The sequence below is a fragment of the Panthera leo genome, chromosome D2, assembly GCF_018350215.1.
Source record: "Panthera leo isolate Ple1 chromosome D2, P.leo_Ple1_pat1.1, whole genome shotgun sequence".
Taxonomy (NCBI): Eukaryota; Metazoa; Chordata; class Mammalia; order Carnivora; family Felidae; genus Panthera; species Panthera leo.
The window spans coordinates 27,987,112-28,006,765 of NC_056689.1; the positions used below are offsets into that span (position 1 = coordinate 27,987,112).

Genomic DNA, 19,654 nt, shown 5'->3' on the forward strand with positions numbered 1-19,654 from the left:
TTAATAGGAATATTTCCAATTTTTAATTTTTATCAGTATAAATTTGTTCATAATATTCTCTCAATATTAAAGTATTTGGAATATTTAATAATATTCTCCATTGTTATGCTACCTTTGTCATTCTTGGATGCTGTTTTCTCTTTGCTCTCATTCTTTCTAATCTATTGCATCACCAGTTTGACAATTTTATTAGTCTTTTCAAAACACACTTTTGTCTTTGTTGATCTTCACTATATATTTGTGATTTAATTAATTTCTACTCATATCTTATTATTTTTATTCCTTCTAGGTTTCTTATATTGTTCTCTTTCAAACTCTAAATAGAAACAATATGTACCTGGCACTGTGCTAGGCAATGTACAATATAAATATGAATAGTTTCTATTAATTTTCAGCTTTTCTTCTTTCCTAAGTATTTTAGGTGATAAATTTCCCTTTACTTACATTAGTTATATTCCTCAAATTTTCTTGCTTATTTTCATTAGTTCTCAGTTACAACTACTTTTTACTTTCAATTGTAATTTATTCTTTAACCTATTAGTTATACAAATTTGCTTTTCAAAAAAGATTCCAAATGGTGGGGAAACTTAACTTATTTATATACATATAAGTATCTTGTAGTGGCCTACAGATACTACTTTGAAAATCTCATGGTCAATTTTTGTTCATCTCCATGTGTCCTTGAAAAATATGTGCTACAACCTCCTGATCCATTTAAACTTTTGCCACTAGACAGTAACCATCATTAGTAATTTATTCTGGCAAATATTAATATACTACACCAGCATTCTTTGGTTAGAATTTCTTATATATTTTCTTTCATCCTTTGACATTCAAACTTTTCCTGTTTTGATGCTTTAGGTGAGTTTCTTATAAACAGCATATAGCTAGATTTTGGTTTCTATTCTAAGTTCTCAGTATTAGTGCTTTTAAGAGTGTAGTTTTCAGGGTGTCTGGCTGGCTCAGTTGGTTAAGTGTCTGATCTTGGGTCAGGTCACAATTTCAGGGTTTGTGAGTTTGAGCCCTGCTTTGAGCTCTCTGCTGTCATCACAGAGCCTGCTTCAGATCCTCTATTCCCCTTTCTCTCTTCCCGTCCCCAGCTCATGTGAACACACATTCTCTCTCTCAAAAATAAATAAACATTTAAAAAGTGTAGCTTTTAATATACATTTATTATGATTACAGAAATATTTGGATTCATTTTATTATATTTTCTATATTTATTTGTCCCATTTTTTCTAGTTTTTTTCCCCTCCATTTGTTTATTCTTTTGGATAGCCTGAGTTTCGTAATTTCTCATCCTATTTTTCCTTCTTCCTATTTTCAAATTATACTGTCTCTTATACATTTTTAGTAGTTACTCTAGATATTTTAACATACTTACTTGGACTATCCAAAGCAAATCAATACCTTCATCTTTCTTCCAAAAAAAAAAATTCTAAGATCCTAGAACATTTAGCTTATTCCAATCTTAACTATGTGCTATTACTTCCAGGCACATTACTTCCATATTTTTAATTATACTAAGTACACATAATTATTAATCCTTTAAAAAAGTTAGTATTTTGATAAGTAAACCCATATATTTACCATTTCTTCTCCTTACAAATTCTTATATTGGTACCCTTTTTCTCTTTCTTCAGCAATTTCTTAAGTGAAGTTTTTGACAAACTACACAAGTTTCCAGTTGTGTAAAAATGTCTTTATCATTGTTCTTGAAATATAGTTGCATTGTGTACTGCATTCAAGCTTAAATCCTGAGACTTAAAAGGGTGAATCCACTGTTTTATATCATCTATATTTGAGAAATCAGCTACCGGACATTATTGTCTTCTGCATTACTCACTTTAACATCATTGTTGAAGAGATTATCCTTTTCCCCATTCTGTAGTCTTAGTACCTTTGTTGGGGATTAGTTGACCATAAGTGTTTGAATTTACCTCTGGGCTATCTATTCTTGTCCAATTATCTATATATGTGTTTTTATGTAAGTATCATACTGTTTTAATTACTTTAGCTCTATAATATCTTTTGGAATCACGAAGTATAATGTCTCTAGCTTTCTCCATATTGCTTTGGTTATTTGGTTTCTTTGTGGATCTATATGAATTTTATGATTGTTTTCTATTTATGTAAAGAATGCCATTGGGATTTTCATAGGGTTGGAACTGAACCCTGTAGATTACTTTGAGTAGTATAGACATTTTAACAATATTGAGTCTTCTAGTCCATAAAAATGAGATGTTTCACAATTTCTGTATCTTCTTTAATTTTCTTCATCAATGTTTTATTCTTTCTAAAGTGTAAGTCTTTTACCTCTTTGGTTAAGTTTATTCATAAGTATTTAACTTTTTTGTTGCTATTGTAAATGGGATTGTTTTCTTAAACTGTTTTCAGATAGCTCGTTATTAGTGTATAGAAATACAACTGATTTTTGTATGTGATTTTGTATCCTGCAGGAATTTGTTTATTGTTTCTAACAGGGTTTTCTGTTGTTGTTGTTGTTGAATCTTTAGGGTTTTCTATACATATGATTATTTAATCTGCAAACTGAGATAGTTTTACCTCTTCTTTTCCGATTTGGATGCCTTTACGTTTTTTCTTGTCTATTTGCTCTGGCTGGAACTACAAGTACTATCTTGAATGGAAGTAGTAACAACAGGCATCCTTTCTTTGTACTGGATCTTAGAGGAAAAGACTTAAGTTTTTCCTCATTGATTACAACGTTACACGTAAGCTTTCATATATGGCCTTTACATACATAGACTTTATTGTTGAAAAGTTCCTTCTGTACCTAATTTGTTGAGTGTTTTTATCATGAACGCATGATGAAATTTGTCAAATACTTTTTCTGTACCTATTAAGATGCTCATGCAGATTTTATCTTTCATTATGTTAATGTGACACATCACATTGATGATATGTGTATGCTATACCATCCTTTCATCCCAGAAATAAATCCCACTTGGTCATTATGTAAAATGCTTTTAAAGACTGTTGAATTCAGTTTACTAGTATTTACTTGAATATTGTGCATCTATGTTCATTAGGGATGTTGGCCTATACTTTTTTATGGTGTCTTTGTATTTGGTATTAGGATGATGCTGGCCTCATAAAATGAGCTTGCAAGTGTTCTGTCTTCCAAAAAAGTGTTCTATGTTTTGGAAAAGTTTAAGAATAGCTGGTATAATTTCTTCTTTGAATGTCTGATAGAATTCACCTGTGAAGCCATCTAGTCCTGGGCTTTTTTTAGTAAAGAGGTTCTTGATTACCGTTTCAACTTTGTTCTTTGTTATTAGTCTATTCATATTTTGTTTCTTCTTGACTCAATCTTGTCAGATTATAAGATTTTAAAAATTTACCCCTTTCTTCTAGGTTATCTAATTTGTTGACATATAATCGCTCGTTTCTTAGAATTCTTAGTACTTATGTGATATCAGTTGTAATGTTTCCTCTTTATGATTTTATTTCAGTTTTCTCCCTTAATCTAGCTGAATGCTTGTATATATTTATATTATTTATCTTTTTTTAAAAAAAGTTCTTAGTTTCACTAATTTTTTTCTATGGTTCTTCTGATTCCTGTTTCATTTATTTATGCCCAGATCTTTGTTACGTCCTTTCTTCTGCTAATTTTAGGCATATTTTGCTCTTCTTTTCCGAGCTCCTTAAGGTGTAAAGGCAAATCCATTCTTTCTTTATCTTTTTTCTTAATGTAGGCATTTATCACTATAAGCTACCCTCTTAGCACAGCTTTTGCTGCATCCCATCATTTTTAATAAGCTGTATTTTCATTTTCATTTGCTACAAGATATTTTTAAATCTTTTGATTTCCTTTTTTACTCAATGGTTGTTCATAAGTATATTGTTTAGTTTTCACATATTTGTGAATTTTCCCCACTTTCCAGCTGTTAATGATTTCTAGTTTCATACCACTGAAGATGTAAAAGATGCTTCATATGATTTCAATCTTCTTATAGTTATTAAGACTTCTTTAGTTGGTTTAGGAGGAGTTAAGGTGGTAGAGTAGTACTATGGGGACTCTGAGCTTGTCTCATCCCTGAAACAAAGCTAGATCAACCTCAAACAATTTTGAATACCTAGGAAACTGATCTGAGGATTAATGCAACAATCTGCATAATTTGAGTAAGAGATCTTGGCAAGTATGTAGTACAGAGAGGTGAACTGGGGGAGAGAAAAGCCATGGTGCCATGAGTGTAGGGAGCCATTTCATGGAGAGAGGACAGAGAGAGAAAGAGAAAGGAAAGAGAGTACAGTGCATTGGAGTTGTACAAGAAAAGCACTCCCACCCCCAAAAGTAGCTGGAGAGAAGAAAGAGTAAAAACACTTGCAGGGGATTGGACAAGAAATCTGTTCCCCAAAACCATTGATGGGGAAAAAAGGAGAGGGTTTCAATACCACCAGTTTTCTATAAACAGTGGAGCACAGAGTCTGAAGTTTTGGAACTCAGTGCCTGGTGGTGCACCTGAAAAGGAAGCAAGGTGAATCCCCAGGAGTGGGCAGCACGTGTGGCACAAGGAGAAGCAGTTCCCATTTGGAGTGCATTTGAGAGGTGATATGGCCTCTTCATGGGCAAAAGTCCGAGGAGGCCCCAAAGAGCTGCCACATTTACTGATATAGGAGCAAAGACACAGGCTGAGGGCAGTGTTGCTGTGTGTTGCGATTTACCATAAACTCTGAGCCTCTGCCACTGCACACTCATGTGAAAATTTTCTGAGACAAGCCAGTACCAACTTCAGCACAGTGAAATGCTCCCCTAGAGAATCACTATGGGTCCAAACTGTAGGCATCTCTGTAGTGTAAGGTTGTGAAACACAACCCAATCTGAGATAAAACTCTGGAGAGAGGTGCCACCTAGCAGGCAGATAGCTTGGACATAGATAGAGTGAAGATGGAAAGCAGATGGAAGCCTGAGACAAAGTAGGGGAGATTGTTGCTGCATCTGTGGCAGACTAGACACTCTGGAGACTAGAGAGTGAGGTGAAGCAATTTTCACTTCTAGCCCACCTGCACTGATTGACCCCAGTGAGCTAAGCAGCCTCACCAAGGGGAGAATGGAGTCTTTACACCAAGCCCCACTTACATGTGCCCTCCAAGCACATCCCCCAGAAGACCAGCACAAATCCCTTCCAACTGCTTAGTCTATGAACCATAGTGTGCTGCAAAGTTTCAGTTCTAGGGGAAACTGAATCTAGCTTCATTTAGGTTTCTTTTTCTTTGCTTGTTCATTTGTTTGTTTTTTCTTCTGTTTTTGTTTATGTTGTTTTTTTCTTTTCATTTTCTTTCTTAGATACAGAAAGAGCAACGTTTTATTCTATATTATTTTCTTTATTTTATAACTTTTTAAATTTTAACTTATTTTTTTAATTGTTTTTTCCTCTTTTCTATCAAGCTTCTCTTAACAAGTGGACCAAAACACAACTAGAATCTAGATTCCTTTATTTGATTTTGTTTTGTTTTTAACCGTTTTTATTTTCATTTTATTTTATTATTTTTTTCTTCCTCTAAAATGACAAAATGGAGGAATTCACCCCAAAAGAAAGAACAGGAAGAAATGATGACTGGGATTTAATCAACACAGTTTAAAGTAAAATGTCTAAAATGGACTTTAAAATCACAAAAGTAAGAATATTAGCAGGAGTTGAAAAAAAAAAACATGGAATACACCAGAGAAACCCTTTCTGCAGAGATGAAAGAAGCAAAATCTAGTCTGGCAGAAATTTAAAATTCTATAACCAAGATTCAATCTCAAATTGATGCCATGATGGTGACAATGGATGAAAAAGAGCAGCAAATCAGTGATATAAATGATAAAATTATGGAAAACAATGAAGCTAAAAAAAGAGGAAAACAAAGGCACAAGATCATGATACAAGACTTTGAGAACTCAACAATTTATTAAAGAGGACAAACATTCATATTATAGGAGTCCCAGAGGATGAAGAGAGAGGAAAAAGGGGCAGAAGGTTTCCGTGAGCAAATTATAGCTGAAAATGTCCTTAATCTGGGGAAGGACACAGACATCAAAATCCAAAAGCACAGAGAACTCCTATCAGATTCAATAAAAACCAACTTTCAAAGGCATATCATAGTCAAATTTACAAAACACACAGACAGGGAAAGAATCATGAAAGCAGCAAGGGGAAAAAAAGGCCTCCACCTACAAGGGAAGATAGATGAGGTTCATAGTAGATCTGTGCACAGAAACTGGGCAGCCCATAAAGGAGTGGCAAGATACATTTGTCATGCTGAGTGGGAAAAATATGTGCCAAGAATCCTTTAACCAGCCAAGGCTGTCATTCAGAAAAGAAGGAAAGATAGTTCCCCTTTTTTGTAGAAAAAATAAATAAATAAAAACAAGAAACCAAAAAAGAACCAAAAACAACCAAGACTAGAAAGACCCAGAGAGCATCACCAGAAACACCAACTCTATAGACAACACAATGACACTAAATTCATATCTTTTAATATTCACTCTGAATGTAAATGGAGTAAATGCTCCAATCAATGAACATAGGGTATCAGAATGGATTAAAAAAAACAAGATCCATCTGTATGCTGCCTACAAGACATTAATTTTAGACATAATGACACTTGCAGATTGAAAGTGAGGGGATGGAGAACTACGTATCATGCTAATGGGTATCAAAAGAAAGCCAGAGGAGCCATACTTATATCAGACAAACTAGATTGGAAAGACTGTAATAGATGAAGAAGAGCACTGTATCATAATTAAGGGTTCTAGCCACCAAGATCTAACAATTGTAAATATTTATGCCCCCAACGTGAAAGCACAAATATATAAATCAATTAATCACAAACATAAACTCATTGATAATAATACCACATTAGTAAGGGACTTTAACACCCCACTTACAACAATGGACAGATCATCTAAGCAGAAAATCAACATGTAAACAATAGCTTTGAATGACACAGTGGACTGGATGGACTTAATAGATATATTCAGAACATTTCATCCTAAAGCAGGAGAATACATACTCTTCTGGAGTGCACATAAAACATTCTCTTGAATAGATCAAACACTGGCTCACAAATCAGCCCTTGACAAATTCAAAAAGATCAAGACCATACCATGCATATTTCCAGACCACAATACTATGAACCTTGAAATCAATCACAAGAAAAAAGTTAGAAAGACCACAAATACTTGGAGGTTAAAGAACATCCTAGTAAAGAATGAATGAGTTAGCCAGGAAATTAAAGAGGAAATAGCAAAGTACAGGGAAGCCAATAAAAATGAAAACATGACAGTCCTAAACCTTTGGGACACAGTAAAGGCGGTCGTAAGAAGGAAGTATATAGCAATCAAGGCCTTCCTAAAGAAGGAAAAAATGTCTCAAATATACAACCTATACTTATACCTAAAGGAGTTGGAAAAAAATACAGCAAATGAAGCCCCAAAACAGCAGAAGAAGGGAAATAATAAAGATTAGAGAAGAAATCAATGATCTAAAAAAAAAAAAAAACAGTAGAATAGATCAATGAAACTAGGAGCTGGCTCTTTTAAAGAATTAACAAAATTGATAAACCTATAGACAGATTTATCAAAAAGAAAAAGAAAAAAACCCAAATAGGTGAAATCATGAATGAAAGAGATCACAACCAAACCAAAGAAATACAAACAATAAGAGAATATTATGAGCAATTATATGTCAACAAATTGGGCAATTTGGAAGAAATGGATAAATTACAAGGAACACACAAACTACCAAAACTGAAACAGGAAGAAATAAAAAACTTGAACAGACCCATAACCAGTAAAGAAATTGAAACAGTAAAAATCTCCCAAAAAGTAAGGGTGTATGTATGGACAGAAAAAGCATTTGACAAATACAGAGCATCCTTTCTTGATAAAAACACTCAAGAAAGGAGGGATAAAAGGAACATACCTCAACATCATAAAGGCCATATACAAAAGACTCACAGATAATATCATCCTCAATGGGGAAAAACTGAGATCTTTCACCTAGGGTCAGGAACACAACAGGGAAGTCCACGCTCACCACTGATGATCAACATAGTACTGGAAGCCCTGGCCTCAAGAATCAGACAGCAAAAAGAAATGATATCCAAACTGGCAAAGAAGTCCAACTTTCACTCTTCACAGACAACATGATACTCTACATGGAAAACCTGAAAGACTCCACAAAAAACTGCTCAAACTGATACATGAATTCAGCAAAGTTTCAAGACATAAAATCAACATACAGAAATCAGTTCCATTTCTATACACCAATAATGAAGCAGCAGAGTCATCAAGGAATTAATCCCCATATCAAGCTCTGTGCTGAATGTGGAGCCTCCTAGAGATTCTCTCTCTCTTTCTCTCTCTTCCCCTTCCACTTGTGCATTCTTTCTCTCGTAAATAAGTAAACATTTAATAAAAAAGAAACAAAACAAAAAAAATGAAAAAAGAGAGAAAGGCAAACAAAGAAACAGACTCTTAACTACAAAAAAACAAACTGATGGTTACCAGAGGGGAGGTGGATGGGAGGATGGGTTAAATAGGTGATGAGACTTAAAAAGGGCACTTTCTGTTGATGAGCATTAGGTGTTGTATGGAAACTGTTCAATTGCTATATTTTACACCTGAAAATAATATTAAACTGTATGTTAATTATTTTAAAAATAAAACAGAAATCATTTGCAAGAAAAAAATGCAGGAAAAAACAAACATGTGGAGGCCAAACAGCAATGGTAGCTACTAAATAACCTATGGGTCAGTGAAAAAATAAAAGAGGAAATCAAAAAATACATGGAGACAAATGGAAAGTAAAACACAATGATCTAAAACCTTTGGCACACAACAAAAGCAGTTCTAACAGGGAATTTTAGTGATACAAGCTTACCCTAGAAACAAGCAAAATCTCAAATAAAAAAACCTAACTTTACCTCTAAAGGAACTAAAAAAAGAATAACAGAGCCCAAAGCTAGCAAAAGAAAGGAAATAATAAAGATTAGAATGGAAATAAGTGGACTACGGACTACAAAAACAACAGAAAGGATCAATAAAACCAAGAGTTGTTTCTTTGAAAAATAAATAAACCTTTAGTCAAACTCAACAAGAAGAAGGAGGAATCAAATAAAATTATAAATGAAGGAGGAGAAATAACAACTGATGTTACATATCTACAAAGAATCATAAGAGAATATTATGAAAAATTAAATGCTAACATATTGGACCACATAGAAGAAATGAATACATTCCTTGAAACATACAATCTTCCAAAACAAAATACAGAAAATAGAAACTTGAACAGATCAATTAATAGTAATGAAATTGAATCAATAATCAAAAGACTCCTAACAAACAAATATTCGGGACCAGATGCCTTCATAAGTGAACTCCATCAAATATTTAAATAAGAATCAATACCTATTCTACTCAAACTATTCCAAAATAGAGAAGAGGAAGAAAAACTTTAAATTCATTCTACAAAACCAGCTTTATCTTGACACCAAAACCAGACAAAGATACTACGAAAAAAGAAAACTACAAAAAAGATACTACAAAAAACAAAAAGACAGTACAAAAAAAAATCTTGGTAAACATAGATGCAAAAATCCTCAACAAGATATTAATAAACTGGATTCAATAGCACATTAAAAAGATCATTTACCAGGACCACATGAGATTGATTCCAGGGATGCAAAGGTGGTTCAATATTCACAAATCAATCAATGTGATACATAATATTAACAAGAGGAAGGATAAAAACCATACGATCATTTCAATAGATACAGAAAAGGCATTTGACAAAATACAACACCCATTCATGATAAAAATTGTCAACACAGTGGGTTTAGAAGAAACATACCTCAACATAATAGAGACCATAAATGAAAAACCCACAACTAATATCACACTCAATGGGAAAAAAGTGAAAACTTCCTCTAAGATCAGGAAAAAGACAAGGATGACCACTCTCACCACTTGTATCCATTAAAGTACTGGCAGTCCTAACCACATAAATAAGAAAAAGGAAATAATAAAAGACATCCAAACTGGCAAGGAAGAAGTAAAACTGGTATTATTTCAGATACCATGATACTATATATAGAAAACTCTAAAGACTCCATCAATAAACTATGAATTTAGTAAAGTTACAGGGTAAAAAAGTAATGTACAGAAATCTGTTGCATTTCTACATACTAACAACAAAGCAGCAGAAAAAGAAATTAAGAAACAATCCCACTTACAAATGCACCAAAAAGAATAAAATACCTAAGACTAAATTTAACCAAGGTGAAAAAGAGCTATACTCTGAAAACTAGATGACATTAATGAAAGAAATTGAAGATGACACAAAAAAATGAAAACATATTCCATGTTCATGGGTTGCAAGAATTAATATTTTTAAAATGTATCTGCTACCCAAGCAATCTACAGATTCAGTGCAATCCCTATCAAAACACCAATAGCATCTTTCACAGATCCAGAACAAATAATATTGTAGAGAACCGCAAAAGACATCAAATAACCAAAGCAATCTTGAGAAAGAACAAAGCTGGAGGTATCACAATCCCAAATGTCAAAAATATACTACAGAGCTACACTAATAAAAACAGTATGGTACCAGCACAAAAATAGACACATAGACTATGAGAATGATATAAAGATCCCAGAAATGAATCCTAATCTATATGGCCAATTAATGTGACAAAGGAGGCAAGAATGTACAATGAGGTAGAAACAATCCCTTCAATAAATGGCGCTGGCAAAACTGAACAGCTACATGCAAAAGAATGACACTGGACCACTTTCTCATACCATACACAAACTCAAAATGTATTAAAGAATTAAATGGGATACTAAAACCATAAAACTTCTCAAAGAAAACATAAGCAGTAATCTCCTGGACATCACCCTTAACAACATATTTATGGATATGTCTCCTCAGGCAAGGGAAACAAAGGCAAATATCAACTATTGGGACTACACCAAAATAAAATGCTTTTCACAGCAAAGTAAACCATCAACAAAACAAAAAGGCACCCTACTGGATGGCAGAACATATTTGCAAATGGTATGTCTGACAAGGGGCTAACATCCAAAGTATATGAAAAACTTATACAACTCAACACCAAAAAAATCCAGTTAAAAACAGGCAGAGGACCTGAATAGACATTTTTCCAATGAAGACATAGGGATGACCAACTGAACACTTGAAAAGGTGCTCAACATCCCTAATTACCAGGGAAATGCAAATAAAAACCATAACAAGGTATTACCTCACACCAGTCACAATGGCTAGTATCACAAAGGTAATAAACAACAAGTGTTGGGGTTCCTTGGTGGCTCAGTCAGTTAAGCATCCAACTCCTGATTTCGGCTTAGGTCATGATCTCACAGTTTGTGAGACCGAGTCCTGTGACCAGCCCTGTGCTGACAGCATGGAGCTAGCTTGGGATCCTGTCTCCTTCTCTCTCTGCCCCTTTCCCACTCATGCTCTCTCTCTCTCTGAAAATAAATAAATAAACGTTAAAAAAAAACTGTTGGCAAGAACACAGAGAAGAAGGAGTCCTCCATGCCCTGTTGGTAGAAAAATAAATTGATGCAACCATTGTGGAAAACAATATGGAGTTTCTTCAAAAATTAAAATTATAGCTACCATACAGCCCAGTAATTTCACTACTGGGTATTTACCCTCAAAAAAATAAAAACACTAATCCAAAAATATAAATGTACCCCTATATTTATTGCAGCATTATTTATAATAGCTAAGATATGGAAACAACCCAAGTGTCCATCAATAAATGAACAGATAAAGAAGGAGTGGTATATATCTACAATGAAATAGTACATAGCCATAAAAATGGATGAAATATTGCCATTTGCAACAACATAAATGGACTTAGAGGGTATTAAGCTAAGTGAAATGAGTCAAACAGGAAAGATAAATGCCACATGATTTCACTGTAACGTGGAATCTACAAAAGCAAACAAACAAGCAAAACAAAACAACCCATATTTTAAATACAGAGAACTAGTTGTTGCCAGAGGTGAGATGAGTGAGGGGATGAGCAAAATAGATGAAGAGGTCTAAGCGGTACAAACTTTTATTTATAAAACAATAAATCATAGAGATAAAAAGTACAGCATAGGGAATATAGTCAATAATACTGTAGTAACATTGTATGGTGACAGTGACAACACTTATCATGATGAGCACTGAGTAATGTATAGAATCAATATGTTGTGCACCTGAAACCAATAGGATATTGTATGTCAAATATACTTCAACAATTAAAAACAAAAGCTTTCCTCTTCAAGAGAAGCTGGGAAATGGAGGCTTCATCTCATTTATATGGTAATCTGCTTGAGGTGGAGTTTATGGTGAAAGTATATCTCAGCTTTTCCTACCTGTCTTGATGTGGGTATTTTCTCAATTGCTCAAAGTGCAGGAATCTCTCAACTAGTTTCTGGATTTCTCTCAGAAGTAACTGATACATGTGTAGTTGTTTATTCAGTGTGTTCACAGATAGAGGGAAAGTCAGGAGCCTTCTATTCTGCCATCTTGCTGAGAACAGAGCTCTCCCTTTTTAAAAAATATTCTTTTTGTTTTTGGTGTTCTTCGGCTTCACTACAGTATGTGTAAACGTGAATTTCTTTTTATACATGTTTCTTGAGAATTATTGGGATTCTTAGCTATGAAGGTTGGTATCTTTCATCAATCCTAGGAAATTCTTAGTATCATTTTTATACTTTCTCTCTTCTGGATCTTATATTAGAATATTTTAAAACTGTCACACATCCTCCATGTATCTTAACTGCTTTTTAAAAAGTATTTTTATTTTTGTGTCTCCATGGTACATTATAAAGAACTTCAAATATATCTTTCAGATCATTAATTCTCTATCCAATCTCCTGTCTTGCCTAACCATTGAATTTTCACGATTATGTTTCTCATTTTAGACAGTTCTGCCTGGCCAATTTTGACAGTCTTTTGTTCCCTCACCATACTCCTCATACTTTAGTAAATAAATGAGTGAATAATGTATATTAAGTATACTACTTTATATTCACTATCATAATTTCAATATCTGCAGTGTCTTAAGTTCTAATTCTGCAGTTTGCTTTCTGCAAAGTCTCATTCATGTGTCTTGCTTATTTGTGTATCTTGTGACAATTCACTTTCCTTAGACCTTTATGAAAATTTTTTGTGGACTATGTATAAAGTACACAGAGAACTTGAGTTTACTTCTGGCAAGTACGTGGAGGTATTGCCAAGACAGGACAATTTAAATTAAATTTTCAGCTTGGGTTTTAGAGGCTATACAGACAATATGAATTCTGACCCAAAATCCAGATAAGGACAGACTTACGGTTAAAAACTTTCCAAGGTATTTTATAGTATTTTTTCTGAGCTACCCAGAGTCAAAGTTAAGCCAGTCACATCTTCCTACTATCTCCTACTGTATGAGCTCATGTTTTTCTTATTCATCTAAAAAGGTAGTGAAATTTAAGGATTCTCTGCTTCACGCAAGGGACTCTTGTGACTTTCCAGATGGCAAGATAAAGGCTTTGTCTTTTGTCCTCAGTTCATGGTCTTTCAAAATCCAAGCTACAGGCCATAATGGAAAAGAAATCCTCAGTATCAGCACAGTGCTATTGCTGGTTTGCTAGTCTGGATGTCTGCTTTTTGTATCTGGCGTGCCTCAATGAATTTCCCCAATTTACCTATCAGATTACCCATGTATTTAAAAATATTTTATCTATCACTTTTAGTTCTTTCAGTTTATATTTCTAGAAACTAAACTTAAAAAAAAAAAAATAAAATCATATCAAAGGGCTTCTAGACACCAGTGATGCCCATTTTTCTTTAGTTCCTGAATGCTAATCTGATTGCCAGAGGCTGTTTTCTCCCTCAGGTAAACACATTCTTCAAAATTAATTACTCTTGGTAAAAGGCAGCAGGCAAGTGCCTCTTGGCAGTGGCAGGGAACCTAAACTAAAGCTAGATAATAGCCTAAATAGCTACTAAAAGTAGATAACTTTTTCTCTTATCACAGAAAAAAAATCTAAGCAGCCTATCACTTAGATATATTTCTGGTAGTTACCCTCACTAAATCCATGTCCCAGTTAAAAATTAAGTACAGCAACATACTCCAAGTACATATGCTATCATTTGGAGAAAGAAGAGGAAAAAAAAGGAGTAAGGAAAACATGTTCTTCCCTGCAAATCACAAAATGACATACAGCATTCCTATATGCTTTCTTTCCTTCCTTCCCTCCTTTCTTCCTTCCTACTTTCAGTTCAGTGATATTCACTTAGCACTTACTATGTATAGGACATTGTTCTAGGTGTTGGGAATACAACAGTGAATAAAGAAATATATGAATGATGATATAGGAATGAATATATTAAAAATAAGAAAATAAATATGACAGTTGTTTGAAATTGCGAAAATACTACAAAACTCTTTTGTTATTATCATCTTTAACACAAGAAGTTCTGGATAATTCTTACAGCCATGATTACAACCGCCACTTTTTCCCACTGCATAAGAGAAAATATGTCTTGGGGCACCTGAGTGGCTCAGTTGGTTAAGGGTCTGGCTCTTGATACCTGCTCAGGTCATGATATCACGGTTTGTGAGTTCAAGCCCCACGTGGGACTATTTGCTAATAGCACAGATTATACTTGGAATTCTCTCTCCATCTCTCTCTGCCCTGACCCCACTTGTGCGCTTTCTCTCTCTCTCAAAAGAAATAAATAAGCTTAAAAATATATATTAAAAAGTTTTTTTACTTAAATTTTTTTTAATTTTTAAAAAGAGAAAATACGTCTTAATGGACTTGGAGTTGCAAAGCAATTTTCACTGGCAAAGTTTCTCATTTAAAGGTATTTTTAAAATTCTGTCAATCTATAACTTGACACTTTTCAACTCCTATTCAGTCACAAATGCAAAAAGAACGGTCTTATAATTCACATCAGGCTCTCCAATATATTAATCAGTTTAGCCTGTACAGTGTTCTAATTCAACTTCTATTTTCTCCTCTAGCAACAAATCTCAGGTTTAATATCTACAACCAGCCATGAACCAGAATGAAAGATTTAACAAAGCTTCAGCATCGTAGTTGTTGAATAAGCACTCTGATACATTTCCACACTATAAACATTTAATGAGACTTACTCCCAACAGAGTATTTACTACATCAGTTTATTTCATAGTATTATATTTGCAGAAGCAAGATAGAGCAAAGGTTATTTTGGATCTTTTACCAATACAGCTTCGTGTAAATGAAGAAAAATGCAACCATTTAATTTACAAAACCATTTTAGAAAGCTAAATGCTCAATAAATTCTGGTTCAGAGAGACTCTGCAGCTATTTGTAACAGACATATAATAGATATAGATATAGATATAGATATAGATATAGATATAGATATAGATATAGATGATATATGCAAACTCAGGCATTTTGTACTGGTTTGTACATCCCTAGCTGTAACTGGGACTGATTTCAAAGGTTGTTAAGACAGCATTAGGATTTCTGGGAAATATCTTTCTCCTGACTCATTCAGAAATGAGTCCACCACTCATCTTGAGAAAGGGAACACTCCATCACTATACCTATTCCCACTCCCATCAAAGTTACACCCCCCCCACACACACACACTTTCTCCTTCTAATTATTGCCATATATTATCTGTAGCAGCCACTTTCACACTTTGAACTAAATAGAAAAAGGAGAAGTCACAAAAGAAAGAACAATTTGGAAATATTCCATCTTCTTCTATAATCCTAAGAATATAGAATAAGTATCCAGGATAAACTGGGTATCTTATCCCCTGACATAATTCTGTTTTTAGTTCTGTGAAAAATATGATATATAGTCCTATCAGTCCACTTTAGGTCACCATACCAGCTACGCTCCAAATACAGAGTAGTTCTATTTAAATTACTCAGGCACAAAGTCCTTTTCACTAAAAAAGTATTCCATCTTTTGGACTTGGTTACATTTATAATTTCTCTGATGGTTCGTACAGATTAAGAATCTTAGCATAAATTAAGTATGTTAAGTTGTATCTGTGAGAATTCAATACAGCACGGAACTTAAATACCTTCTGGAATCAGAAAGACTAGATCACATTCTAGACACTACCACTCACTAGCCTTCTGATTTGAGCGAGTTATATAACTTCCTTAAGTCTCAGTTTTATTTTCTGTAAAACAAAAATTAAGGATTTATCTTATAGTGACACTGTAATAATTAAGTAATACATTTATGTTAACTGTTTAGCTATGAAATAATGTTACATATTAATGTATGGGGGACCTAACATTCTGCAGCATCACTGGTATAAAATTAGTAAGAAAGACAATCTTTCCCTTGAAAACAAGGAGTTTTCAATCTTACTATGAAGAGAACACATGCATCTAATAGACAAGTTTATTAACAATTAGATGGAAAACAATTAGATGATGGGTACTGTTAAAGAGTCACCACTAATTTTCTATTTTACTTAGTTTCTAGAATTTTCACATAGATGCTAATTATTATGAACTTAATAATAAATTTTTGCATGGATGCCAATAATGAGGAATTTAATAATGTCAGATTAGAAATGAAGACATCTGTTTAAAGACAAGTAACTAAAGGAAAAGAATAAAGGTTACTCTAAATTTAAATAAATTATATTTTCATAAGTTTGTCATGAAAGAAATAATGTTAAGAACAATAATAGGAATTATATGTATTTAGTTTATATTTTAAATTACCAGTAAGACTTTAGTAATTTTAATTGCACTGATTTCATTGTGGAAAATTTTGCCTTCAAATAGTCATCTCCACTAATGATAATGAGAGCTAATATTTAGTGAGCACTTATTATGTACCTGTCACTCCTCTAAGCATTTTACATGTATTGTTGATTCACTGATTCTGACAAAACTACGATGTAGGCCCTATTGTTAATCCACTTTAGAGATGAGAAAACTGAGAATTAAGTAACTTTCCAAAGTTCATGGAACGCTTAGGTGGCTCAGTCAGTTAAGCATCCGACTTTGGCTCAGGTCATGACCTCACATATTGTGGGTAGGAGCTCCGAGTCCGGCTCTGTGCTGACAGCTCAGAGCCTGGATCCTGCTTCTGACTCTGTCTCCCTCTCTCTCTGCCCCTCCCCCATTTTCAGTCTGCCTCTCTCTCCCTCTCTCTCTCTCTCTCTCAAAAATAACTAAACATTTAAAAAAAAATTTTTTTTAAGTATCTTTCCTAAGGTCACATGGGCAACAAGTCCACAGCTGAGAGAGAGGCCCTGGCATTTGGGTTCTAAAACTGTTATTTTTAGGCACTACACTATGTTGCTTCTCATCAAGCAACTGTGTCTGACTTGCATAGTTAATGATCTTTGACATCACACTCGAATGTCTGATAAATATCTCAAGCTAAACCTGTTGAAAACTGAGTTTCTGATCTTCCTCTCAAAACTGGCTTCACCCAGTGTTCCTCATCATGGTTGATGAAAACTTCATCTATCAAGCTGCTAAAGAAGAAAAAAAAAAAAAAAAAAAAAAAAACAAAGGCACAAAACCTTAAGATTATTTGTGGTAGACAGAAAGGTGTACTGTTCACATCTCTCTTCTGTGTGGGACTTATTGCTGAGTTGTGGGCTGTTGGGAGTAAGGCCAGCAGATGGCCCCCAGCTGTCAGTTCCCACAGGGTCTGCCTGCTCCCTCTTCCCTGTGCCTGGACGTCATACCCTTCCCAAGGCAGGGTGACCTGCACCTATCACCTGATGGAGGCAAAAAAAAAAAAAAAAAAGCCTGGCTATGTCTGCCTGAGAAGGTACACTAAAGGGTAACCCTTCCTCTCGAGCTCTCTACTGATTGGTCTACACTTTGTGGGTCTGGCCCACAGGTAGAATTCTTCCTCTGCTCAATTTGCTCCCTCCCTCTTCCCTTCACACATGTTAATTCCTAAAAACACCTGTATCCCAAACTCTGTTCAGTGTGTGCATTGAGAAGATCCAGCCTGAAAGATCAGCCATAGCTCCTCCCTTTCTCTCACATCCCACACTAGTTCTGTCAAATCTAGTTGGCTTCATTTACAAAATTTAGCTTTAATAATCACTGAGGCCACCTTGGTCCAAACTAAACTGTGAGGTGGAGTGAGTTGGTGTACGTAAACATAAGGATGGAACCCGTATTTCTATAATAGTTTTCTGCCTGGTTTTTCAGCTTCTTCTTTGGTTCCCCCCTCAGTCTATGTTCTTCAGGTAGCCAGTGTAGTCCTTCTTAGATTCCAGTGTCATACCTCTGCTTAAAACCTTACAATGGCTCCCATTTAACTTGAAGTAAAAGCCAGAACCCCCAACAACCCACACAGTTCTCTATAACCTGGCCCCATTGGATCTTCTCAGTTCAGCTCTGACTCATCCCCTTACTTTCCACTTAGGCACCCTGATGTCTGTGCTGTCCTTAAACAATGGGGATATGCTTTTAAACCTTAGTTTTAGGTATCCATCTGCCGAATTATCTAATCTCCTTCAAGCCTTCAAGTCATCTCACTTTCTCAATGTAACATTCTATTTACTTATCCACAATGTTCATTGTTTTTGTTTTTTGCCTATATTTATCTGTTAAAACGTAAGCTTCATGAGGGGAGTGCTCTATTATATCCCAAGCACAAAGAAAGTGCCAGTAATAAGTATTTGTGGAATGAGTAAATCCTACATTTCATAAATTGATCCATGTAAACTAAAATCATCATTTCAATATAATCAACAATCTCACTTTAAATTCATTGACTTCCTTGGAAGAAATATAAAGGAATCAGAAGTCTACAGATAGAATATTTTCCTGCCAATCAATTCATTGGAAGATCCAAGGCAATGATAGAGACTGATTAAGTAACTGGATTTTTATTTACTCATAGTCTAAACTCCAACACAGGTCTGAAAACCCATCTGTTTATTTTCATATTGGGGTACATCAAATCACATTTTACCTTTCTCTCCACTTACCTCAAGCTCATCAAGGGCACTTCCCAGGGTGACTGCCTTAGATTCCGGTGGGGCAATCGTATTCTGGATGCCTTGTGAAGCATTTGAAATTACATTGAGGGCATTGTGAATTTCTTCACAAACTGTGTCCTTGCTGGCTTTAAGGGAAGCAACATCAGAATGTTCCAAACAAGCTGAACAAATTGAATGCAAGAGCGGGGAGTTCTCCTTCAGTGAGGCCCGGGCCCCTGCGATTTCATCCCTCTGATTTGGAGATTTTAAGTCCTAAAGAAACACATACGAAGTTTCTTTACAATGGGTTATAAAAGAAATATTTATATAAAAATGTTCCATTTATCTGTCAATATAAATGAAAAGATAATAGATGCTAAGAAGTCAGGTATAAGTTAAAATCCAGAGCATCAATTATTTCTACACTCCTTCAGATTCTGTTAAAAATTCTACAATAGGAAAACTGAGCCAATTAGCAAATAAAGGTCACAAATGGTGCAGATGTATAATAACTAAGCAGATCTTACATTTGTCAGTCATATCTTGCTTATAAGTCAGAAAAATACTCTGGCATTCACATTATTAAGTGCATTATAAGAGAGCCTGAATTACAAGGATGTTGATTACCTATTTCCATAGATGCTTATGAT

At 34.4% G+C, this 19,654-nt stretch overlaps 1 protein-coding gene across 1 annotated transcript in view; it reads right to left on the minus strand.

The window, feature by feature from the left end:
- The window catches only part of CTNNA3 (catenin alpha 3), a 1,696,848-nt gene that overhangs the window by 1,288,142 nt on the left and 389,052 nt on the right, over positions 1-19,654 (minus strand). The window contains exon 6 of the mRNA XM_042908368.1: positions 19,014-19,277. Coding sequence (XP_042764302.1) covers positions 19,014-19,277 — 264 coding nt within the window. The remainder of the gene's footprint in view (positions 1-19,013; positions 19,278-19,654) is intronic.